The 23890-nt window shown below is 58.6% G+C and overlaps 6 protein-coding genes across 6 annotated transcripts; 3 read left to right on the top strand and 3 right to left on the bottom strand.

Moving 5' to 3' along the window:
* Positions 1-2973: 2973 nt before the first annotated feature.
* A1Q1_04893 (glycogen debranching enzyme) lies at positions 2974-8142 on the bottom strand (the record flags this gene model as incomplete). Its single annotated transcript, XM_014321709.1, has 7 exons — positions 2974-3797; positions 3871-4117; positions 4161-6384; positions 6464-7049; positions 7088-7650; positions 7698-7864; positions 7906-8142. The coding sequence occupies 7 exons, from the start codon at positions 8140-8142 to the stop codon at positions 2974-2976; spliced, it is 4848 nt and encodes a 1615-aa protein (XP_014177184.1).
* Positions 8143-16187: 8045 nt separating this feature from the next.
* Positions 16188-17134, top strand: A1Q1_04894 (uncharacterized protein; the record flags this gene model as incomplete). Its single annotated transcript, XM_014321710.1, has 2 exons — positions 16188-16318; positions 16417-17134. 2 exons carry the CDS (start codon positions 16188-16190, stop codon positions 17132-17134), a joined length of 849 nt encoding a protein of 282 aa, XP_014177185.1.
* Positions 17135-17309: 175 nt separating this feature from the next.
* A1Q1_04895 (uncharacterized protein) lies at positions 17310-18999 on the bottom strand (the record flags this gene model as incomplete). The annotated part of the gene is made up of 6 exons (XM_014321711.1): positions 17310-17426; positions 17479-17756; positions 17836-18133; positions 18293-18748; positions 18821-18858; positions 18909-18999. 6 exons carry the CDS (start codon positions 18997-18999, stop codon positions 17310-17312), a joined length of 1278 nt encoding a protein of 425 aa, XP_014177186.1.
* Positions 19000-20029: 1030 nt separating this feature from the next.
* Positions 20030-20339, top strand: A1Q1_04896 (uncharacterized protein; the record flags this gene model as incomplete). The annotated part of the gene is made up of 2 exons (XM_014321712.1): positions 20030-20108; positions 20224-20339. 2 exons carry the CDS (start codon positions 20030-20032, stop codon positions 20337-20339), a joined length of 195 nt encoding a protein of 64 aa, XP_014177187.1.
* Positions 20340-20823: 484 nt separating this feature from the next.
* On the top strand, positions 20824-21311 carry A1Q1_04897 (hydrogen-transporting ATPase; the record flags this gene model as incomplete). The annotated part of the gene is made up of 4 exons (XM_014321713.1): positions 20824-20893; positions 21004-21143; positions 21196-21232; positions 21271-21311. The coding sequence occupies 4 exons, from the start codon at positions 20824-20826 to the stop codon at positions 21309-21311; spliced, it is 288 nt and encodes a 95-aa protein (XP_014177188.1).
* A 1890-nt stretch (positions 21312-23201) lies between these two features.
* Positions 23202-23730, bottom strand: A1Q1_04898 (uncharacterized protein; the record flags this gene model as incomplete). The annotated part of the gene is made up of 2 exons (XM_014321714.1): positions 23202-23247; positions 23495-23730. The coding sequence occupies 2 exons, from the start codon at positions 23728-23730 to the stop codon at positions 23202-23204; spliced, it is 282 nt and encodes a 93-aa protein (XP_014177189.1).
* Between the last annotated feature and the right edge of the window lie 160 nt (positions 23731-23890).

Consider the following 23890-nt stretch of genomic DNA (forward strand, 5'->3'; position numbering starts at 1 on the left):
ACTTCTTTCTGACAGGAACCGGGTTTTGGAAGTGACAGTTGTTGGATCGGTGGACTTTTTTTGGCTCAGAAGGTAGTCAAAAGTGGGGAGAGGGGTGGTGACATTCTCGCAGGCTCGTCTAGTGTCAGTGGTCGAAGCGAACGTGATCGTTCGACCAGTTCGCTGGGACACAAAGTCAGATTAAGTTTCAGCGCTTTCCTTCGCCGGTACCTTCTGCACGCATACGCAGCACTTCCAGTAAACGAGATCATGTCCATCGCCGACTTGGTACGGGGTTCGGTGTAGGTTGGCATTGCAGACGTTCGACGCCTTCCACCCAGCGGCCCCTGCGAAACGCTAAACGATGTCAGAGCTTCCTCGGGTTTGTCCTCCACCTCCGCCATCGGTACTTGGCCTTCTGGGTGTCCGAGATCGCTTTCGGCGATGAGGTTCTAGGGAGCAGAGTTACGTAAACGGGTAAACTTTCCTTTGTGAGCGAGCAGTCGTGACATTCAGGCTTCGGTGAGCTAGCATCGAAGCAGGGGCAGGCAGTACGTTATGCCGCCGATACCGCCATACCGTTATACGTTATGCTCTGCGGCTGCAGATTGCAGCGGTTGTCTGTGGTGTACGTTAGCGGCCGCCGTGCAGCAACAACCTTCACGATCACACCACGGCCCCTCGCCATTCCGTTGCACCGCCTTGCATGCTCCGACGACGACGACGCCAACACCCAACACCCATCGCGCACGCAAGCGCTCTTCCGATAGTGGCGTGCTAGCATGTTGCTTGGTTCCAAGCATGCAATCGCGACGACGACGTGCATGGCAACCGGCGCCCGCTAGTAGAACGGGTATCCTTAGTTTCCGCCACGAACGGCTGTGGAGTGGCGGAGTGGTGTGGCTGATGCAGAAGTGACCGGAGATTCCGCGCTCAATGCATGGGTGAATGCATGCCCGACCCCCTGGCCTCCCACGACCGACTTGGCACGTTGCTCCGCCTCCGATTCCGTCGTAGTGGTGCGTCGGCAACAGGCCTTGGCGGCCTCGTTACGGAGCACCTCGTTCCAGCGGCACCGTCGGCACGAGCACGGCGGCGACCAACCAGTTTACCAGCTATGCTGTGCGCCGACCGCACCGCGCAGCAGCAGCAATGTACGTGCCACCCGGCATACCTCCCGGGAATCCATAGTTTGACCCACAGTGGAGCAAGCCCGGCTCTCCGCTATTCATTCCCGAGGAGAGGTTTCGATCGCACGACGGATCGCGCAACGGATCGCGGAATCTCATGCGTGCGCGTACCCGCCCCCTGTACATCCATGGTTTGCATAGGTTGCACCGAGGTACTCCTTGCTCAAGGTACGTCCTGTCTCGGCGAGGAAGTAACTGTACCAGGTACATGCGCTACAAATGCGCTGCGATGCGTGAATGCGGTGTGGCGCACCTCCTTTGAACACCTCTGGGAGGATACTATTCTGAGAATCGATCTGAGCTTCTGAGAAATGGAACTCGTCGACGGCTGTGCCGTTGGTGCATGGTGCAGCGGCTCCAACACTCCTACCCGTGTCAGCGGATCAGCGGGCATGCAAGGTTGGTAGCGAGGCATGCGTTCCCAAGCGTGCTGGAGCTTCTCAAGCGACGTTTGCCCCAAGAATTGGGTCGAGATCTGCATGAACACCTAGGTGACATGATTATGAATGCTGATGGTTCCCAGCCAGTCTGGCCAGTGTATGGTGGTTGAGGCAGGTGGAGGGGTAACTGTGCGATCGCGTCGTCGTGTGAACGACTGGGGGCGCGGAGAGCAGCAACTCCGCCGTGTCGGCACCGGACATCGGATGCTATCAGCGTGTCGGACCTGAAAGTGACCCCTGACGTCACTGCAACGGCCACTTTCATATGCACGAACTAGACGCGCTAGACGGTGACGGTGAGCTAAAATGAACTGGCTAAACTCGGTACTTGGTTGATTGGGTGGAGGCAAATTAAAAACACAGCGGCACACAAAAAGGCAAATATGGGAAGCGCTGGGAGCAGCTAGCGTGTTCCTGGCTCACTTGTCCCAGGTTTTCTAAGGTTCCTAGGGGGGGGCGGACGATCCCTTCTCGTAGCCGGGCGCAGGGTACGTGCCTGGACGTTTACGCGCGATTCATCGTTTTTGCTTCCCTCGCCGGATTGCCCTGATTGCTGCTTAATCTCTCCTGAATGTCCTGAATGGCCCTGACCTGGCGACCCCTGATCCGTGATCTGTCCGCTCACCTGGCACAGTCTCGTTGTCTGCACTCTGCCCGCAGCACACTCTCGTACACTCGCCGGGCCGCCGCCGGCGCGCTCGGCGACCACCTCACCCTCGCGCAGCCTCATTCCTCGATCAACAGATCCCCTACACCTTTTGTGATTGTCGTAGCGACATGTCTCGGTGCTCTCGGTACGCTGACGTCGGAGTCTCGGTCTGGTCCTGTTCCAAATAATCCAATTGCGCGATATTCGATATGCGACGAGAGATGCTAGGTGAAAAATTCTCGGATCTCGGAACATGAGCAGGTAGGTAATGTAGCGAGCGGATGTCACAGGAGCAAACGTACAGGACATCTCGACAATGACTGAAATGACAGAATGATGAATGAATCGACGCACAGTAGTGGGGCAGACGACAGTCGTCCTCCACACGTACGCGCTCTCACGCGCGCACTCCCACTCTTCACTGAGAGCGCAGAGATTAGCATGACCCAGAAACTATCACGACCCACTATGGACGTCGACTAAGTTACCGTCCCACTGCCCCTTGCTGATTCCTGCATACCCAAATTACTGACTGCTAATCTTGACTGGTGACTGATTGTAATTCAAATGCATGATTTCTATGGACACACAGGTATAGGTGACTGGCTGCTTCATCGCCTTACAGGCTACTCTACAACGTCTTCCTACTGCGCAACCGCCGTTGTCGCTTCTCGCTCATCGCTTGCACCCGACCTTCCCATACCTGGACGAGTTCCTAGACCTTTCGACCGGCCGTCGACGTCTGCTTGGCCGGGGCCTTGGAGGAACTGGCCGTGGCTGCCTGCTGGCTTGTGCCAGTTGACGAGGTCCCCTTGGTCGGGGCCGCCTTAGCAGCACCGGCAGGCTGCTGGCTCTTACCGATCTTGTGCATCGACTCGAGCACGTCCAGGATCGTACTGGCGCTCCAGGCCTGAGTCTCGCACGAGTCCTTGCAGTACTTGCCGCCCGCGTTGCACAGCTCGGGCAGACCGCGCCAGGCATCGTGCTCAATGTGCTCCCTCAGTTTCAGAAGGATGTTGCCCACCTTGTAGAGGGTCTTCTTCTCGTCGTGGACACCATCGCCGGCCTCCCTGTCGAACTTGAGCCAAGCATTGAGGAACCAGCCCAGAGGGAAGCCCCACTCTGGACCCTGGTGGTAGTTCCAGCCCTTCGCGACGGCCATGTCGTCCGAGTCGTTCTCATTGTCGTAGTCCGGTCGGTAGGCCCAGTCGCTAGGGTCGAGAGTCTTCATACCGAGCGGTCCACGGAGAACCTCGTCAGCCATGCGCAGGGCGTTCATCGCACGAGCCGGGGTGAACAGCTCGGGGGCGACGATCATGGACAGTGGGAAGTTGGGTCGCAGCTGGTAGTCGCTGAACGCGCGGTCCTCTGGAGTGCCGTACACATCTTTGTAGATACCACGGCGGTTGACGAGCTTGGGGTTCAGGACGAAGATGCCGTCCTCGGCAGCATCGGTCGGCACGTAGTAGTGCTTCTCAAAGTTGGCCTGGATGAGGTTGGCCCACTCCTTATACGTCACCAGGCGCTTGGTGCCATCCACTGGAACATCAGCTGCACAGCACGCGTTGTGAAACCCACCCGTCGCGTCAACACCCTTGAAGGGGGAATTGACCCTTGGCGCTCAGTTGGTCGAGCCAGGTCAGAGTGCTCTTCAACAGTCCCGTGATCTCAACCGGCGCTCCATCGCGAGGGGTCGCTGGCAGTCCCTTGTTGCCTGCCTTCTCGGAAGAACCATTCTTGTCCATCCAGGTGCCGCAGTTGTAACGGTTACCACCATGAATGAAACCCGTGGACCAATCAGTCCAGATCTTCTGATTGAATCCCTCGTCCTTCATGTCGCCATCGAGGTTGGGGCCAGCCTGCATGTCAGCCCTGAAACCCCACTGGAACTCTGCAACTCACATTGTATTCTCTGAACTCAATGCCCTCGGCGTGGCGCTGTACAATCTCCTGGATAATCTCCGCGATGGTGGAGCTCCAAGCGTACGCCTTGGGGTCGTCCCAAGGGACCCAGGTGTCATCCTTCGGGAAGCGCCTCTTGACAGAGTCCTTGAGGATATCTAGGCCGTTCGGGCACATCTTGGTGTAGTCCTGGATATTCTGGATCATCCACCAGGGCGAATCACGACTGTTGTATCTCGGGTTTCGGCAAGAGTCAAGCAGGTTGGGAATGAGACCATGCTTGAGGGTGGAGCTGAAAGCGAGAATGTGGTCACGAGCAGCGGTGAAGTTGCCGGTCGTCAGGAAGAGTCCACGCAAAGAGATGAAGACGTCTCTTCCCCAGCAGCGAGCCCAGCCTGCGGTGAAGTGAGGCAGACCTGCCGCGAGAGACGGCACAGGCTTTGCAGGGTTGATGCTGGCAGACTTGACCAGGCCGTACATCTGCACCGCGCAGAGGGCTAGGTCGTGAGTGAACTCAGTTCCAGTGAGAATGTGCTCGGACATCTGCTCCATGACCGCCCGACGACCGGCCTTGTAAGCCTCGAAGATGACAAGCGAGAAGTACTTCGGGCGCATGAAGGACGGAACAGTCTTCTTGATCACGTCGAAGCGACCCTTGAACCAGGCTGCCGGCTTAGACAGGTGCGGCAAGGTTTCGGCGTCGCGTTGCAGTCGGTTCACGACGTAATCAAGCGCCCAGGGGCCCTGTCGGAGATGCTCGCAGAGGGGGTGGCCGAGGTCGTTGTTAGCAATGATGTCGCGAAGGGGCGCCATCCAACCCTCGAGGCCGCAGTAGACGAGGTTGCCGTAGTTGGGGATGTCGTAAGTTCCCTCGGCACCAGACGTGGCATCGCGCTCCTCACCGTCGGCACGGTGGAGGACAACGTTCAAGTCAACGAGGTCTAGGTCCGCCATCGCAGCGTCCGCGCCCTCCTTACAGTACTCGTCGAGATCCGGCGACATCTCATCCATGTCGGTCCGGAAGAGCATGATACTGCCCGGGTCGAAACGCTCGGGAACAACGACTTCGGAGTAGTCTCCGTTGTCGTCCTGGCCGGTTGCGATCTTCACTGCGTTCTCGGGGATCTCCTCCAGGGTGGACGGGATGCCGTAGTGCACCTTGTCGTCGTCCTTCCACTCTTCTCTTCGGGTACGGAGGCTGACGCCGAAGATGTACTGGACCTTCGTGCGCGAAAGCTTCATCGGGTTCACAAATCCTCGGCCCTGGTCTCCCTTGAAGGCGGTGTGGGCAACGAGCATGTAACCTTTATGCGTCTGCGGATGCACACGGTGAATCATGATGTACTGTCCCTCCTCGTGGACGTGACCTTCCTCGTAGCCGCCCTCCATCATCTGGGTGTGGAGGTAGTTGAAAACACGCTTGACGCGACCGATGCCGTTCTCCTCGGGGCCGCTGACGTTGTACAGCCTCGAGTCCGTGACAAGGTTCAGCAACTTCGGATACAGGTCGTCAAAGCCCTTGTTCGATCCGAGAGCAGCTTTGGTGAACGTAACAAGGGCGCCCGTGCTGAGGGCGTCCTCGGCGGTGCGCTTGTCGGCGGGGGACTCGTTGTCGTGGGTCACGTCGTAGAAGACAGCGTGGGGGACAGAGCCCTGGAGAGGAGTGATAATGCACGGTCGCGGAGCGCTGTTCGCCACAAGTGGCGGGAGCTCCCCCGGGCTGGACAGAACCGCAGAGTCCATTGAGCCGATGGGTTTCCCGACACCGTATCGGTAGAGAAGACGGGAGAACTCCTTGTTGTCGCCTCCATTGTATGCTTCACGGACCAGGGAGTTGATTCCGAGCTCACGAACGAACTTGACGTCCATCTCCTCGGAGCCCGTGAACAGCTCCGCCATGACATAGAGGTTGGGGTTGACTCGGCGGCCGGCGTCAATCATATGGATGGCGACATGCAACGGGGTCGAGTGGCAGTTGTCCAGACGGAAGCCGTCGAAGATGCCCGCCAAGGTCTCGCAGTACTCTGTCATGTGGTTCCAGAGCCATGGGTTGTCTTCCGGCCCCTTGCCATACCTCAGCTTGACGCAGTCGCCCCAGACGATGACCTCGCGACGGAGGTAAGCCTTCGAAGGATACTCGGCGAAATTTTTGAGGGGATCGGCGGCCCACATCCAGCCGTTGTTGGCAACGGCCAGAGCCTCCTCGGGGAAGCGAGCCGTCTTGCTGTTCTTCGGAATGCGCGTGAAGTAAGGTTCAACCAACGGCGAACTGGGAGTCAGTTTCGATCGTCTCGACGACTTACTCCTTCGTGATCTTTCCCCACTTCGGGCCGTGGTCGTCAAGCCTGGTGTACTTGATGCGACCAACAATGCTCTCCTCGGCAGCCTTCAGGTCCTCATCGCACTCCTTGTAGAGGTCGACGTTGACAATGTCGAGAACCTTGCCCCACGCCTTTGTTTGAGCGCCCACGTCCTCGTTGGGGTAGGCAGCCTGGATGAAGCCGGCGCCTGCTTCGGGCTTGATCTTGGTGCAGAACGGAGCCGCGTAGGCACGATAGTTCTCGATGAACCCAGGCGTTGAGACCGCAATGGTGGCGAGCTCTTCCGGCGTCTTGCCCTCCAGAGACTCGCCGGACCACTTCACGGGCTTGCCGCTTTTGAGCGCATCCTCTACCCCCTTGACCTCGCTCTGAACGTCGATGGCATAGTACTGCCACAGGTTCGCCTGCGCGATAGCTCCGCTGATGGCCTTGGACAGGGCAGTGAGGTCGGATTCGGACTTGATTTCGGTAGGCAGTCCTTGCGAAGCAAGCTTGCCAGTGAGCTTGAGCATGGCGTCCTCGAGCTTGACGGCGGGGGCGAGATGCGGGGTATTGTGGGGGGAGAAGCCTGACATTAGTCAGCGTAACGGGCAGGGCATTACTCACCTGCTTCTGGGTGGTCCTCGAGCCACGGTGCGTCAAAGGCAGTGTGGTTGAGAACGACATCGGTGATACTTCCGAGGCCGTACGTCTCCTTGGCATGCGCGATGACCTGCTCAATCTCGGCTTGCCCTCCGTCCTTGGCCTTGGGGTTCGACAGAAGAGTCGGGTCAAACGAGAGCTGATCAGTGATGGAGTAAGGGCTACCAGAGCTGCCTCGCGGGTGCAGAGGCGTGTAGTGGATCATGTTGTAACCCCTCCGGCTGTACTCGGTGTAGTACTTGTCCCAGTCAGTAACCTTCCCCTGCCACTTGGCAATAATCGAGAGGATGATGAGGCCGTCGAGGGGCACGGCAGTGCTCTGGGCAAGCACCGCTCCCGACTTCGAGTCGTTGAGCACATCCTTTCCGGGCTGGATCTCAAACGTCTGACGAGCAGGCAGGGAGATGATGGGGTCAACGTTGAAATAGCCCTCGGGCGACTTGCGGCGGTTGCCTTCCTCGTCGTCGTACTCGATGTAGTAGCAGAATGCGCCGGGTGCCGAGATCGGGAGATCCACTTGCACAGGTCTGCCGTCAGGACCAGATCCACAGGCGCAGCTCTAGCCACCACTCACTTGCTCAGGTCTTCCGGGAGCTTGCGCTCTTTCCAGATGCCGCGCTCGAACACTCCACCGTCGATGGGGAAGTCGCTCTTGAGCACACCATTCCGGGTACAGCTGGCGCCCGGGTGGATGGTGAAGCGCAGCACGTATGGCGTTGTCGGCGGAGGCAGGCGGACGTACTGGGGCTGTTAGCACGCACGGCAAGCGACCATTAACGTACACTCTTCTCCTTGCCGGGACCGCCGTCCTCACTGAGCTCGAGTTCCCAGACGCGAACTGTGCTGTCGCCGTGAGCGAAGTAGTTCAAGGCTTCATCCTGCGGTGTCTTGGGGGTACGAGGAGTTCGTGCGCTCGTCGGCGCGGACGGGATGCTCTTGGGAGGGTCGGGAATGGGAAGCGTCGGGGGACGTGGCCTTCCGTTGGCGGCGGTGGGCGCCTTGGTCGTCTTGGACGACATCGCTGTTGCTGCACAGGGAAGCGTAGACCGATGTGGGGAAAGGTGTAGGTGGCTGGGTGATCGACGGAACTCGGAAATCGGTCAGAAGGGGTATCGGTGTCTCTGAACGGTGGTCAATCACTGGAGGCTATCTCACAGATGTCCACTGTTCAAGAGGTGGTGATGAGGAGGAAGAGGAAGAAGAAGAATGCGGTGCCAGTGTGAACGATGTGTGGGAGGAAGGCCGGATCGTCCGCTTGCAGTAAGTGTCGTGGTTGGATGTCAGTCGTCCTTCAGGGTCGAAATTTCAGACATGCCGGCGGGAACCCGATTGATGTCACCTCGGCTCGATTCCGAGCCAGTGCGCGTCGCATCTCGAATGTGGGGATCTTCAGTGCGGACCTTCGCCTTCTGCGCTGGGGTTGTGCATGCAGTCAGCAGTTCTTGCCTGTTGCTGCGTTGTTTCGAGATGGTCGGCCTGCGCTGGCAGGCGCGTTCCAGGCATCAGCCAGGTGGAGGTGCCCCTGCCCGACCCTGCTCTCGTAATCACCTGGCGGTGCTGGCGCGCCAAGGTGGGGGCCCAGCCCTCCACATCATGCACATCAGTGGCTAGTGGCTCCGTGGCTGCCGCGTGCTCTCAATCCCGTCCTTCCTCGTTCACGGTGCTCGCATTAGCTCTTCCTGCTTCCCGATCCCACAGGATAGGCTAGGCAGCTCTGCCGAGCTTGATCTCAGGTCTGTTCTATGTAGGAGACAGGTTCCTTGTACGGGCAATGCAGCACAATGTCTGTTCGCAGAGAATATGAGAGGGTTCGTTGTTGATAAATCGCCACCCCTCACGTTCCCCGTGGCACCCCATGACAGTTTCTTGCACTCGTTCTGTTCTCCTCCCCTCATTCGTAGGAGTTACCGCGCGAAGAAACTTACTGACCCCGAGAGCGCCCAAGTGTCGTCTGAAGACGACTGACATCGGTCACTTGGGACGAGTGGAGTGGCCCTCGAGATCCCGCGCTCATCCGGAACAGCACACATACCGACTGGAGGCTACTTGAACACTTGTAATTCATGACCCGTGGCTCTAGGAAGGTAAGTTTCGCGGATAGAAGACTCAGACGGCAACAGTCGAGCGCTCTGCGAGATGCGACCACAACGATCTTCTCGCTGCAAGCTGTGGAATTCCACTGTCGACGCATGTGCCACCCGAGCGTGCGTGACGCAGAATGTCCGAGGTCTCGACTTCCAACAGGAATAGCAACGAGACACTGCCTCCGGAAAACGGGTAGCTCCCAGTATCAGGACAAAGTGACAAGTGTCCATCACCTCGACATCTGTCTGCAGACATCAGGCGGTGATCGACGTTACGTCATCCGCCAGAGCTATCAGCAGCCATGTGCACGTGAGTAGCACGTGACTGTTACACGTGACCCAAGGGCAACGGATTGCCTGCATGGTCGCATTCAAGTTCCCACGGCGGACAACACCCCCCGCCCTGCGACGGAGACCGTGGGAAATCCATGGCAATCATTCACTTGATTGTTCGATCGTGGTAAAACTAAAAGGATCTGCCCACGTGCTCAGTCAATCACGTGCGTAAGATCACCATCGAAGTGGCCGCCTGTAGCTCGCAATGGGTAAGCCTCTGTTCTCTGGAACGGGAAGGTTGGCAGGCTGCTTGATTTGGGTTCAGAATTCAGAAGCGCGGAACGTGTTGCGAAGGAGCACAGTTGGCCCGGCCTTCGGTGGACCCGTTCGTTCAAAGTGCCGGGAGCTTTGACACGAATATCATGAAGCTTCTGCGACCATTGTTTCCCCGTTGCTCCCTTGCAACGGGATCCAGACCAGTCTCCGACCACATCGGTCCAGCTCCAGCCGCAGCGGATGCGATTGACGAAAAGAACAAAGCAGCATAGCGTTGAATTCTGGAATCAAGGCAAACGAAACATGAGACAAGATGTGCACGGGCGGCTTGTGACTGTCGATTCCGATTCGCCCTCCCCATACCGTAACCGCGCTGCTCGCTGAAAGGGTGGCTAAGTATAGTGCATCAAGTCATTCCCTGGAGTGGAACGACCGTTGCATGACCTGGGAGTACATGACTGTGGCTTGCGTTGGCTTAGATATCGGTTCGGCTGACGTTCGGTGGGTAAATGGGCCGGTAGCGAAGACACGGTCTGTGCCACAACCGGGCGGGGTGCGGGGAGTGTGGAAGAAGCATGCCTTCGAGTAACCATGAGATACCCGATCGGTGATCCACACGGCCACCCCCACCCTTGTATGGAATCTGCGACTGAGCTGGCGGCCATGCACGAGGGTTGCACGCTCCACCGAAGCTTGACGGACCCGCATAGACCGCTAACGGCAAAATCAGACTCAATGAGTGGATGAACTCGCACGGCCGAACGGGGCGAGATGACACAGGGCAGTAGCTGCACAACGTCCGCAGAGCACAGCAGTAGCTTCAACCTCTTGGCTCTGTAACTGGAGCCCCCGCCAACCCCGCCCGGCCCTCGGCCTTCTGACAACCTTGACCGGATGTTGGTGACTGCAGCGGGTGACTGCGATCGGGCGAACGCATACCATAGCGCACTGTGTTGCAGCGTGATACGCGTTGGCAATCAGCTCACTATCTGGGGAAGGCGGTCTGGGCTACGTCGTGCGCTCCATGATGCATGACGATAAGACTGAATTGGTGGGCGTGACCATAGACAACTGTGGGGGCGATAAGGTGCACCGATTGTTCGTGGTGCGTGCGTGCGTGCATGGTACGCATGGTGGCTGTTGTGAACAGCTGACTCGCCTTCGTCCGATGGGCGGTGAGGTATGCGGGGTAGCCGGCCGCCTTGTCTCCTGGCGGCCGCAGGCTGCCAGACCGCTGGGTACTGGGCAGGGGGCCGGAATGGCTAATGGCTATCTCGCCACCGAGAATAGAGTCCGCGCCCAGTCGGCTTCACCGTGGACACCAGGACGCGCACTGTCTCAGCTGTCTAACTCTCGGGGCCGCGGACTGTCGCACTTGCTGGCATCTGTGACTGGTCAATACAATAGGCTGAAGCATCTCTTAAACGTGCCCCCCTCGTTTGGAAGCCAAATGGTGGGGACGCCCAGCCCGTTCAAGCCCGGGCCAACCCTCACATGACGACGCTAAACCACCCGTACTATGCACACACAATAGACTCCGTTAGTCTGGTCCTCAAACCACGTACCGTGGCGCCCTCACCCCGCACCGCAGCGGTCAGGCATACCAGCCATGGGTGACGAAACCAATTTCCAATCACCAGCCAACATTGGTTATGGCTGGATCTGCTTCCGCGTTTGCCACCGTCGGTGCACTGCATAAGCCAGTCCCCCCTCTGGCCCAGTGCCTTCCCCTGCTGCCGTATGTGTGCGGCGACCCCTCGGGTCCCATGCCTGACAAGGCCGGCCAGCCTACGCTGGCCTTGGATACCCCAGCCTGGCACTTGCCCCTTCTGGGTATCCCAGCGGCGGCGGGCGATCCATTATACACACTCTCGGTCTACTCTATCTTGCATCCTCACACATCTCTATATCTACATCTCATCTCTGTTCGACATTTCGTTCAACCACCCACTCTCTCTTTCAACCATGTCTTCATCGACATCAGGCTGCAACAACAGCCTCAGCACTTGAGCGTCCGGCGAGCTCGACGCTGCATGTTTGCAGCGCACCGATTTCGACTACCGGGCGAGGCATAACCCTCGTATCCCCACCATGACCTTCGGTTAATGTTGGTTACCTGTCTGGTTGCCTGTGCTTACGCATAAGGTGAGGTCTCCTTTCTGCAACGTCAAGGCCTCTTTGGTTACCGCACAGCCAGTTGAAAATCATCGAACCCATCGACTCGACAAGGGTGACTGCGTCGCTTGGTTAATTATCGAGGACCGCGACCGTCCCCACGATCGTTTGGCATCTTTCCACCTGGATATTCGTTTCGGACTAGAACTACCGTTCATTGTCGCGACTTCGGTCTTCGGGAGGAACAAGGACAACTCCGTTCAAGGTACTGTCGTCTTTTTTCTTTCTTCTTTGGTTTTCTTTCTACCGTGTGGCCTATCTTCACCATCCGTCTTTCATTGGACGATTGTTAGAGAAACGATCGCCTTCCCCCGCCTGGCTACATCGCGAGCATAACAACGGTCTTCCATGCGTCTGCGCAACCTCTCTTGACCTTCACGTCTGTCGTCGGTCCTGAAGTAGCGCTTGTACGCGACCCGAGTGCGTGAGCGAGTCCCTGTGAGCCGGGTTGTGGCGTTGGGATTCCGTCTTCTCTCATTTACACAGCAGGACAGTTGAGGACTGTTCGGCTCTATGCGCTGCGCAACCCTTGCCAGTGTTTGGTCTCAATCAGTTAACGAATCTTGAGTGCGACTCGCCAACTTGACCAACAAAAGTGGAACCGGATCAACGATCCAGTTGTCTGCTTTCAATCGGCAAACCGGTGAATCGATGATGGAAACGAAAGGACGTCAAAGGTTCTCTTTGGAAGAGTTCCATCACAAACACAGTAAGGGTGCGCGCAGTGACAGGTTACGTTTGAAGCATGCTGTTGACACTCGTCTTCCTTGCATATCCCCCCTATATTCTTCTTTCCGCACTCCTGTTTCTTCTTTTATCCGCTGCCTCTCCTAACCGCACCTGCACCTATCCCTCCTCTTCTTCTTTCCGAACTCCTGCTTCTTCTTTTTCTCCGTCCCTTTCCTCATGCTCCCCTCTTTATTATTACAACAGTCGCCCGGCGCTCTCCGAGAACCGTTTGTCTGTTGTGCAAAGAGCCCATCCTGGCTTGCAGAGTTCCTCTCTGCGAGTTGGGGTGGGCTTTTTTGCGTTCAGTGAATTCTGCATCCGTGTAGAACTTGCTGGGCGCTCACTTTTCGTGTGCTTGCGCTGCATCTCATCAGTGCTCTGGCGGGACACTGCAATCACACGCATCGTGAGCTGTCTCACTGCATACACACACCAGCAGAAGCCCTCATGGTGGCTACGATCCGTGTCTTGTGTGGGTCGGGTGCCTGTTTGGGCGTGTTGGGTGGCAAACAGTTTGGTGTGTGGTGGAGTGCGTCCTAGCACCGGGTGGCAAAAAAACTTCCGTCCACCCAAACTCCGCTTACGTTGGTGCATACCGACATTTCAGCGTACGGTGGAGCATGACTCAGACGCTAGTCAGCGACCCATCGGGTGGCACTTGATGCAATATTTTGAGTCATCCGCGACTAGAACCCGAGAGCCGATCACTCACACCGGTGTTCCGCGCCGTGGGTGGTGATGCACACGCCAGTGTCTCGAGCACTGTTTGCTTCTCGTGTTCTCGAAGGCTTGCATCGAAAATCTGCATCAGAATCTGTGGTATAGTGTGCGGCGAATATGGTGCGGCGACTCAAGCAACTGCCAATTTCGATAGGACGCAGTCGTGAGGAATGGGACACAGCTCCGTGTCCACTGGCTCGCTGGTGAGACTATGGTCTAGTGTTGTCTGCATGGGACTACGGTAGTGAGTTGCCGGTGAAAGTGGTGTGACTCGGAGTGGCAAGTACGCTAGGAGAGTGTGCATGCCTCCGCCTACGTTGTACCACTGAGTATCCAGTATCCGGGCAATCGAACCGCCAGACTGTCTAGATTCGCAAAATAAGCACCCTGCCTTGCCCTCAAGTGCACACTCGAGCTACCACGGCGCCGCTCGTTCATGCGCACTTTCCGCGGCGTCTGCGCCGCCCCTCCGCATAAGATGCTCCTGCCCTCCTTACTTTACCTGACTGGCGCTGGACCCATCGTCTGTAGAGAGTCACTGGTGTCAGCCTCCTCGCAGCCTCCTCGCGCGCGGAGGAATGCAAGACGTTCTTGATCGCTGCGGCGTCCATCCCGGACATGTCTGGTGGCGTAGAGGCACCGATCACCCGGACAGTCGACAACGCCATGCCACTGGCACGACAAAGGTCGCTCCCGTGACAGGTCCTGGCGCTCCGTGTACGGTGGGGGTGACAGCCTGGGCCGTCGTGCTGCTGTGCTCGGTGGCCTCCGTCGCTCTGCCGTACGCTCTCTCCTTCCGAGCGACGAGGGAGGTGGGTCGATACGACGCGAGACGTTTCCTCGGACAGCGTGGAAACCTCCTTGTCTCACAGCCATCATGCCATCCCGCATCACTGCGCAGAAGGATCACAATGTCAGACATGCACACAGGCTCGCATGCATGCACTGGTGTGCAGGTGTGTAGGTGACACAAAGTCCATGCAGACGACACGAGTTGGCTCGGCCTGATGCAGTGGATCCAGCACGGGTACCGGTCCGGAGGGTTGTGCGCCAGGTCCAGGGCCGAGCAGGAATGGAACCCAGGCCGGACGCGGGGCTGGCCACTGTACGCCTGAGACAGCGCCGGCCGCGCCTCTCTCGATAGCTGATCACACTTTTGGGATTTTCATGCACGAATTCGACAGGGAGAAGTGGGGAGCGAGGACGCACGTTGGCCCGGCCTGCCAAGGGGGGAACATCGGGAAAGTTTGAGCCAGGTTGAGGCATTTCATTAATCTTTTGCCCCGGAGCAGATCCTCAGCCATCCTTATGCATCCTGACCATTGACCACTGGTTGATACGCTTAACTTACGATAGGACCGGCCCAGATGCTGCTGATACAGCACCTCCTTGCTGGCCTCGCACACGGTGCAGCTTCACCCCACCCTATTGGATCTCGGGGCTTGGAAGGGCTGGTGAGGCGGTCGCCAGTCTCCTGGGCGGCGGTCAAAGCCAGCTGTGGCGCACGCCCGCGCCCGCCAGCAGCCAGCGCGCGCCAACACCGTCATTGATTGAGACGCACTGACCTGCACCCAAGACGCGCCCTGGGATGCCCAGCAACCGTCCAAGACGACACCCAGCACGGCCAGGATGCTTGGTACGCCGTGCTCTGCCACAGGTTGCGACTGGTCAGGAAGGGAGTGGTTTCGGCTGCACGGCGCAGCATCCACCCCCTCCCGCAGACCCTGCTGCTCCCTACTTTGATCGTGTTGGACGAGGACGAACGAGAGACGAGAGCGCCTACGTCTCTACAAATTCATGACGCACACACCCCTCTCAGCGTGCTCTGGACTGGCGAGAGCACGAGCCGTCGCCTCGGGTGCGCATAAGTAGTCCGTCCTCGCGGTGGGACTTCGTGATGCCCCTCGGCCATCGTCGTCGTAACTCTTCTTCACACCAGTCCTCACTCGCTCAACATCCGCTCAACGGCACAACACGCAGCACACGACACACGCACGCGCGACGCGTACAACAGCACGCAACCGGTGCCCACCACACGGTGGAAGAGCAAGTCCGACGTGCTCGGAGGTTCTTTGTTTCAAACCTTGAGCCTGCTTGGCAGCTGTGTCACTCCTCCCTCGGTCAGCAAGGCTGAGCCTGCAAGCCAGTAACTCCCAGCCAGCGTGAACGCCAGCAACGCCAGCAAGCAGTCACGAGGCCCGCCCCCAGCCTCGGTCGTGCAGTCGCCGTGCGCACATTACAACGTACATCCAGGCTTATCCCACGCGCCGCTATCTCGGCACGGCCGCGCGGCGCGAGGCCCGGTGACACCCATCTCGTCGGCCAGCTGCGACAGAGCTTGCGAGCTTGCCGGACGTGTCTCAACTCTTAAGTGCGGCCTGTCTCGCTCGCATCATCAGTCTCTCCCATCCCGACTCTTGACTTCGCCCAGCAACTTCCCAGCGAGGCAACCGAGTTCGCGTTCCGCGACTTACTCAGCCGGCGCTCCAAGTTCGATCATCCGCGAGACATTGACGAGAGACAAAGGCGCGGCCAAACCCCCCATCAAGATCTCTCTTGGCTCTCCATCACTTCCATTGTCGAGGGACAGTTACCAGACCTGTCTTCTGCTTGGTCAGCTGACGATTTATCGTCTTCGCTCCGACAGCCGTAGGCCAACCTCTTAGTCACCCCGTCACACAGCCGAGACCGCCCCGCCCTCTCCCGATAATCGCATCACCATGTCCATCTCGATGCCCTCGCCGTACTCGCGTACCTCCCTCCCTCTGCCCGGCATGCACCCCCCAGGCCCAGTATACTCGAGCATGCCGGCGCCGGGCTTCTCAGGCGTGCCCGCAGGACACCCCTTCGCGCAGTCCTCCGTCTCGGTCCCGGGCGTACCGACCACATCTCCGAAGCGGAAACCGTCCGTCCCCGAACCGGCCAAGCGACCCCAGTCAGCGCCGCCCCCACCGCCCTCCGTGGTGGAGAAACGGCCCTCGGCCGTGCTCCGTGACCGCCCCCCGCCGCCGCCGGCCCCGCCGGCAGCTCGAGCAAGCCTGACGCCGCCAAGGCCGCCGGCGGTGGAGACAAGGCGAAGCCCCAGCCCCCACAGAAGGAGAAGAAGGACCAACCCGCCAAACCAGCCCAGATCGGACGACAGCCGTCTGTGCCCGGCAAAGCGGCGGGGACCAAGTTCACCCCGCCCTGGAGCTTCACGTCGACCGAGCCCGAGTTCCCGCCCCTGCCCCCGCGTCAGGCGAGTATGAGCCGCACAATGCTCATGGCCGAGTTGGATCCGGCCCCACCAGCAGCTGCGACCGCTGTGGCCGTGACAGTGACGGAGCCCGAGGAGAAGAAGCGCGGCTGGACGAAAGTGAAGCGCGCACTGACGGGGGGCAACTTCCGCCGCTCTGGCAGAAAACCGAAGAAACTCGAGCTGGACCTGGATGGACTGGGCAAACTCGACTTTGGCGAGCGGGACCGGCTCAGCCCACTGCCGCCTGTGCCGCCCGAGAAGTTGGACATGACGCCGCGCGAAATCGAGATGAGTGGCGGAGGGCACGGGAGGAGGTGGGAGGCGCCCATGAGTGCTGGATACAATGTGCCCAGTGTGTATGCCGGCATGCCGGGCGGGAGCCACTATGACCTGCGCACTAGCACTATTGGGTACTTTCCTGGCCACTTGGTCGCCAGCGCCGTCGATGTTGGTGCCGTTGGAGGGTTGAAGGGGAGCCGGACGCTGAGCGGCGTCAAGGGTGGCGCATGGTAGCCTCCGCCCTCCACTTGCGAGATTGCCACCGAGACGAACAGAAATGAGGTGGGTGGGGAACACGAGTAGAATGAGTAGAACGCGATTAGATATTCCATAGTTAGACTTCTTCAGCACAAGTTGTACGTCAGCCATCAGCCAGTGATTACATGCATATATATGTCTTAATACTAGGTCAGACAGCGTCCTCGGCCGACGTGGTGGTGGTCTTTTGCGGGCTGGGGCTCTTCGTGTTCGCCTTGGACTGCAGAGGCGTGTGCTCGTGGATCGCCGAGGCGAGTTCGGCCGCGACCTTGGGGTTTGCAGTCTGATGTCAGCTTCAAGGCAGCAAAGAATAAGCTTACCCTGATGGTGATGAAGGTCCTGTCCTTGCCCTCAAAGACTGTCGTCCGCACATGCTTGCCGTCCTCGAGGCAGGTCATGCCGACGTACAGCGACGCGTTCAGGATGACGCGCAGCACGCCCTCGGAGCGCATGACAAGCCGGGCGGCCTCGGTCGCCTTGTGCTTGTTAAGCTTGAGATTGCCGACTCCGCGCTCACGCCAGCCGCCCTGGTCGTCGAGTGCGTACAGCTTGCAGCGCGTCTGGTAGATCGTGTCCTCCTCCTCCTCTCCGGTGGGAACTGAAATGTCAGCGCCCTGCTTGGGTCCAAACACGCCTGTTCCAGCCACCGCTGATCACACGACGCGATGCACACTCACTGTCCTGCTTGTCCAGTTGGATCTTCTTCTCCTCGACCGCGTCGCCCTTCTCCTTCAGGATGTCGCCGAAGCTCGTCGACGTCTCAGTCTTCTTCTCCTCAGTCGTGCTGGGCTTCTTCGCGAACGGGCTCGACGTGGACGCAAAACTGCCGAAACCGGACGATCCAAAGGCCGAGGGCTTCTTCGCGGCCGTGTCAAGTGCATTCGGGGTCGAGGAGCCACTGTCGAGAGCGTTGGGCTTGGCGGCAGCAGCGCCGAACGGTGACGAGCTCGCAGCCGCGGCGGCGAAAGGAGATGACTTGCTGCCTTAGGCAGCAGCGAAAGGTGACGACTTGGACGAAAAGGCGCCGAAGGTCGCCTGGGGCTTCTTCGGGGGCTCAGCCGCGGCAGGTTCTGGAGGCGCAGGCTGTTGATGTCAGTTCCAGGCTCACGGGGAGGAATGCAAAGAGCAACTCACAGATGTCGACTTGCGCTTCTTGTCGCCCTCGGCGTCGACCTCGGCCTTGCGCTTAAGCGTCGACTCCTCGTCGTCCTTGGCCTCGCTCTTATCAACCTGCACCCAGTCGTCGTCCTTGCCCTCCTCGCTCTTCTTCTCAGGCTCCTCCTCTTTCTCCTCAGAGGGAGCGGCGGCAGCAGCGTTCGGCTTCTCGCCCTCCTTCCAGTTCATCTCCTCGACCTTGCGACGAACCTCCTTCACAGTCTGCCCCTCCTTCTTGTTGGCGGCTGCTGGCTCGCCGTCACCCTTTGCCGAGCCGTTGCTGTCCTCATCGCTGTGCGCCTCGTTATCCCGCCCAGGTGTCTCAGCGACGTCGGCGACAAGATCGGAGTCCTTCGTATCAGAACGGGTCAGCACGTCCCCTTCTAAGCGGTTCTTCTTAGGGGGTATCGGCGCGACGGGGGCGGCTTGAGGGTCCTAAATTACTGTCAGCTAAATATGCAATGGAGCGTCTGCGCGCGCCGAAATGCGCATGAGCACGGTACGAACAACGGAGCCTTCTCGTCCACGCTTGAGCGAGATCGATTCTGCAGAGGACGTCAGCATGGTGTGCTAAAGGTGGCAAAAGGGGACATACCGCGAGGAGGCGTCTCGTTTGATGCTGGTGCGGTCGCAGCCGGCGTCGAGGGGGAGGCAGGGGCGTTGGCTTTGTCGTCGGCGTTGCTCATGCCGGGTGGGAATCAGTGGGGCCGCGTCAGAGTGGGTAAAAGGGCTGTACGCGTGGTGCGTGCAAGACGACGGTGGTCGAGTGAGGGGTTGGTATCGATGTGAGTATCGTTGGCGGCGACAAGGAGGAAGTGAACAAAGCAACAAGCGTGGTCTGTTGGTGCTTGGGCTTGGTTGTCTGGGGGCGAGTGTGAGCGTCACTCGTCACTGGATCGCGGTTGTGGGTCCGTCAATAGTCAGGGTAATTATGACATCAACTCCTTTTCTAAATGGCATTACGATAATCTCATTACGCCTTAATACAAAACATGTCAACAATCGCTCGCCCTCTTTGGCTGATGAGCCAGCTCCATAGCTTTCCCGAATCTTGAGGAAGAGCGAGAGGGTGACTTGTCTACCATTGTCACTCATGCGACAACATCTGGTACAACAATGAGTGACACACAGCAGTGGCCGGAGGGGTGTGTCGTGTGCGGCAGCCAGGCATGCCGGATTTGGACTCCAAGTCACAGGGAAGCAAGGCCGACACGGCTCTGCGCCGCTGTCCCTCAGGCATGCGGCTTACGATCAGCGGTCCTCGCTATCTTGCGACGATGCTCTTGCATCTGCCCCGATCTGACTGATCTTCCGATTTCCTAGTCAGGAGGCCAGTTGACAACAAAGGAAGGACAGCAACGGCCATGCTGCCTTCGCAGAAGAGGGAATTGCGCTCGCTTGTCCCCGTGCGGTATGCCCAAGACAGATCTCAGCCTCACGCTGATATGCTGGACGACGGGCGATAAGGCAAGCCGCCACTGAGAAGACTCCATCGCACACACTGTCGTTCGTGTCTTTCGCATGCAGAGGAATGTCTAATGCGTTAGTCTAATCCTGCATTAGACTGCATTCGATTAGAATTCTGTAATACTCACCGCCACGCGACAGAGCCGTGCCGAACCCTGAGTTCCAAGCCGACGACAGACTGACGACACACCGCACACCGCATCTCGTTGGATCCATCCCATCTCTCTCCAGCGGCTCAACCCATCCAACATGGGCTACACCACCTACGGCTACGGCACCGTCGGTCTCTCCATCTTGACCGTCTACGGTCTCTACCTGCTCCTCACTGGTGAGTATGCTGCTGAAAACAGCCGGCGCGCGGCAGCGAGCGCAGAGTGTGCACCTAAACCACGTTCGCGAGCTCGATCGCGCTCCGGAAGTGTTCATGCTGATGTCTTTTCCAGGACAGGGATCCCGCTTCGACTTTGGAAAGTTCCTCCATGAGACGTCTCCGTACGCCTGGGCGCTTGTTGGTATTGCGCTCTGTGTCGGTTTCTCGGTCATCGGCGCGGGATGGTGAGTACCTCTTCCGATCGGCCGCTGCGGCTTCGACTTCGACTTCGCCTCCTCGGACTTTCATTTTCTCTGCTTCAAGTGCACCTTAAGGCTCCACAAGGGCTCATCTCTCTTCTATTACTGGGTACACGAAGCAAGTGTGGGACAGCCCGATCCTTTGGACGGAAACGGACCCGGAATGTCGGCCAGCCACCCGACCGACTTTCAACACCTCACCTTTCCGCCGTCCTTAACTAACAACGCAGGGGAATCTTCATCACTGGCGCGTCCATTGTCGGCGGAGGAGTGCGCGCGCCGCGTATCCGCACCAAGAACCTGATTTCGTGAGTAGTAGCGATCTGCGGTCGGAATTTGCTTCCGTCGAGTGGCATCTCCATCCCACCTCCTCACGAAACCTCAACTGACATCCGCAGGATCATCTTCTGTGAAGGTAGGACGCTCCCCGGAATCGCGCTTACGTAATAGTGGTGGCCATCTACGGCCTAATCATGGCTATCGTCTTCTCTTCGAAGCTCAAGGCGTCCAAGACGCCGGACGCGGACCAGAACTACTACACTGGTGAGTTGGAGAGGTCGGGGCGAGATGGTGGTAGTGTAGTGGTGTGGTGTGGCGCTAAGAAGGAGGATAGCGCCACAGCTACCTGATTCTTGCACCAAGCTGACAATCAGCCTTCTCCATCTTCTGGGGCGGCCTCACGGTCGGCCTCTGCAACCTGCTCTGCGGTCTCTGCGTCGGCATCTCGGGCTCGACTGCCGCCATCTCGGACGCGACTGACCCTTCTCTCTTCGTCAAGATTCTCATCATCGAGGTAAGCCAATTTCAAGCTACGTGCTTCACGGAGTAGCTGACGACGTGTACAGATCTTTGGCTCGGTCCTCGGTCTCTTTGGCCTTATTGGTGAGTTTACAGCAGTGGACTAAGAACTGACGAAACAGTCGGCCTGCTCATCTCCGGTTCGGCTAAGGAGTTTGCCTAAGCCAACAACCCAAAACGTTTAGAAAGCAAGATAGCATGCATTATATCAAGATCCACGTGTGCGACGTGCATGTGTTTGTCCATTGGTCGGTGACGGATGGAAGAGGGGGAGGGCAAAGGCGAGACAGTGACGAGAGTGAAAGAGCAGTGACGAGAGAGATTGGGAGGGCTGTGGTCCGCAATGTCAAGGCTGCTCCTGAATCCTGGCACCCGAGCTGCAATGCAACTTGAGGTCTGTAACGAATCAGTCCCGCTGATCAAGTGCAGGAGCAGGCAAGCGTGACCTCGCAGTGCATCGTCTGCAGCAGTCATTCCTCAGAGGATCCGCTAGATACATTCGACGGCAAGCCAGTTGCCCGCTCAGCACACCACGCTCCTCTCGCTCTCTCTGCCGCCATTTACCCTCCTGTCTCCGCCTGCCTTCCTTTGTGGCCCCCGACGCTTGTCACTTTTCAGCTATCGTCAGCTATCGACAGACCACTCGCGTCAGTCATAACCGTCGATTATACACATGGCATCCAGCCATCAATCCCTCCAGCCCTGTAGATTATCAACCTCAGTCTAATGCATACAACTACAAGAAGCGCTTCGCGGCCGCTCGCACCTTTGTCTCGAACAGGGGATTGCGGATCGGCGTGTTGACCGTGTGGAAGGGGTTGAGCGCGGCCTGGTCGTTAGCTGCTAAATATCGCTTCAGCTCTTGTGCTCACCTTGGTGTACAGCTCCCACACCTCGCCGAAGAATAGCCGGATGCCGTCGTCGTTCTTCGTATCATGCAGCAGGATCAGTTTGACTGCTCGTCAGCTCACAAAGTGGTGCAGTATGCAGCTGAGAAGGACCCACCATTTGTCGCGAGGAAGGCGGACACGGTCCACTCGTTATGCCGGTCGACGGCTTTCAGATACCTGTCTGTTAGCTCATGGGCATTTATATAGCTTCCTGCATCCTTGTATCCGTCACAACCCCGGACAAGGCTCTGGAGAGAAGACCACAGTACACAATCGCGCCTGTCGGCGCTCTGTCACTCGGCTCAGTGCTACTCACAAGCTCCCCGTTCCATCTGCGACCTCCTCGACAGAGTCCAACGCCGCATGCGCAATCATCTGGAGAACATACTTCTCCCCGCCCCCAAGCACCAGGTTGGCCTGCTGCTGCTGCTGTTCCTGCTGTTGTTGCTGGGCGACCTGCTGCGTCTGGCTCTGCGTCAAGTCCGAGCCATTGTGTCCCGTGAAGGTGGACCAGGAGACGAAGTGTGCGGACGAGGTCGAGGTTGGCCGCGCGGAGGAGAACTGCAGCTCGAAGAGGGGCGTGTCGAGCGGACTGACTATGGCCAGGTAGTACGACATGGCCCCGAAGGTGAAGACTGGAGGTGGGAGTGGGAGAGTCTTGGATTGTCTGGGGTGGAACAACAGAGGGAAGGCTCGTGACGTGTGGAGGTCCGGTGGAGGTCGACACGCGAGACACGTCTCGACATTGGCGGGGATGCGGGCAGCCTACTATCTAGCATAGCGCTCTAGCTGCACAACAGACCGCTCATTAGCACATTGCACGCGTCAGCACAAGCGGCACTGCATGATTCCAGTTGCTTCACATCATGCACATCGGCCTGTGTGCAACTCCGGCCGTTGCAGTGCCTGTTCCAGAGCATCATCATCCAGGGCCTGTTATCTCACTGCCAGCTGAGCTGAGCAGTTACCCTCGTGGACTGATTATATGCTATGTACATCAAATGGCTATGGATACAACAAGTTGCGGAAGGGGAGACCGAGGAGGGAGCGTAGGCTGAAACGTCTAACGCGGCCTCGAGGTATGCACAAATGGCGGGGGCGATGACCGCGCAGGGCCGTGGTGACCGCTACCTATGGAGGCTCTGCTGGCGCGCTGGCTCTGCTCAGCGCTTCTGGTTCTGTCCCGCGGCAACGACCGTGTTGCGGGTCCTGTGCGTCAGTCGTCGTGCCATTAGGTAGATGCAGTGGGTACTGTGGGTCTGGCCCACGCATGCGCATCTAACGCTTTCACGCAATGGCCGATAGGCAAAGGGAGAGCGGTCCGAGCGCCGGCAGACGGGCCTGGGCATTCCCCGCGCGGCGGTCAGACAAGAAGACCGACACATTCTTTCGCTCGGCCCTCGCATTCTGCTTACGCTCGGACATGCATATACGGAGAAACCTCAGCCAAACTCACAGGTTGTCAATGTACGTTCCGAGGAACTCGTTGTCCTTTGCGAGCTTGTCGGCGTCGGCCTGGACCTCTGTGATGCGGACGAGGAGGCCGCGGAGGCCATCGCGGAGGTTGAGACAGTCCTTAATCATCTTCTCCTTCTGGATGGCGTCGGCGACGGAGACGTCGGCGTCGGCTGATTGGGTGGCGGGGGCTGTCGGCGGGCCCCATGCGCCTTGTATGTCGTCGTAGGAGGCCATGGTGGATGATGAGTAGATGAAGTTGGAGGTCGATGGAATCAGCGATGAAATGGTCCCGGCTGAGGATAGAGGTCAGGACGGTTAGGGCGGGTGGAGGGTTCGGTGGGTGGTGGTTCAGGACGCGCTCGATCCGTGCACGTCGTGGCATCATGTAAGAGAA

This window comes from Trichosporon asahii, assembly GCF_000293215.1.
Source record: "Trichosporon asahii var. asahii CBS 2479 unplaced genomic scaffold scaffold00071, whole genome shotgun sequence".
NCBI classification, from domain to species: domain Eukaryota; kingdom Fungi; phylum Basidiomycota; class Tremellomycetes; order Trichosporonales; family Trichosporonaceae; genus Trichosporon; species Trichosporon asahii.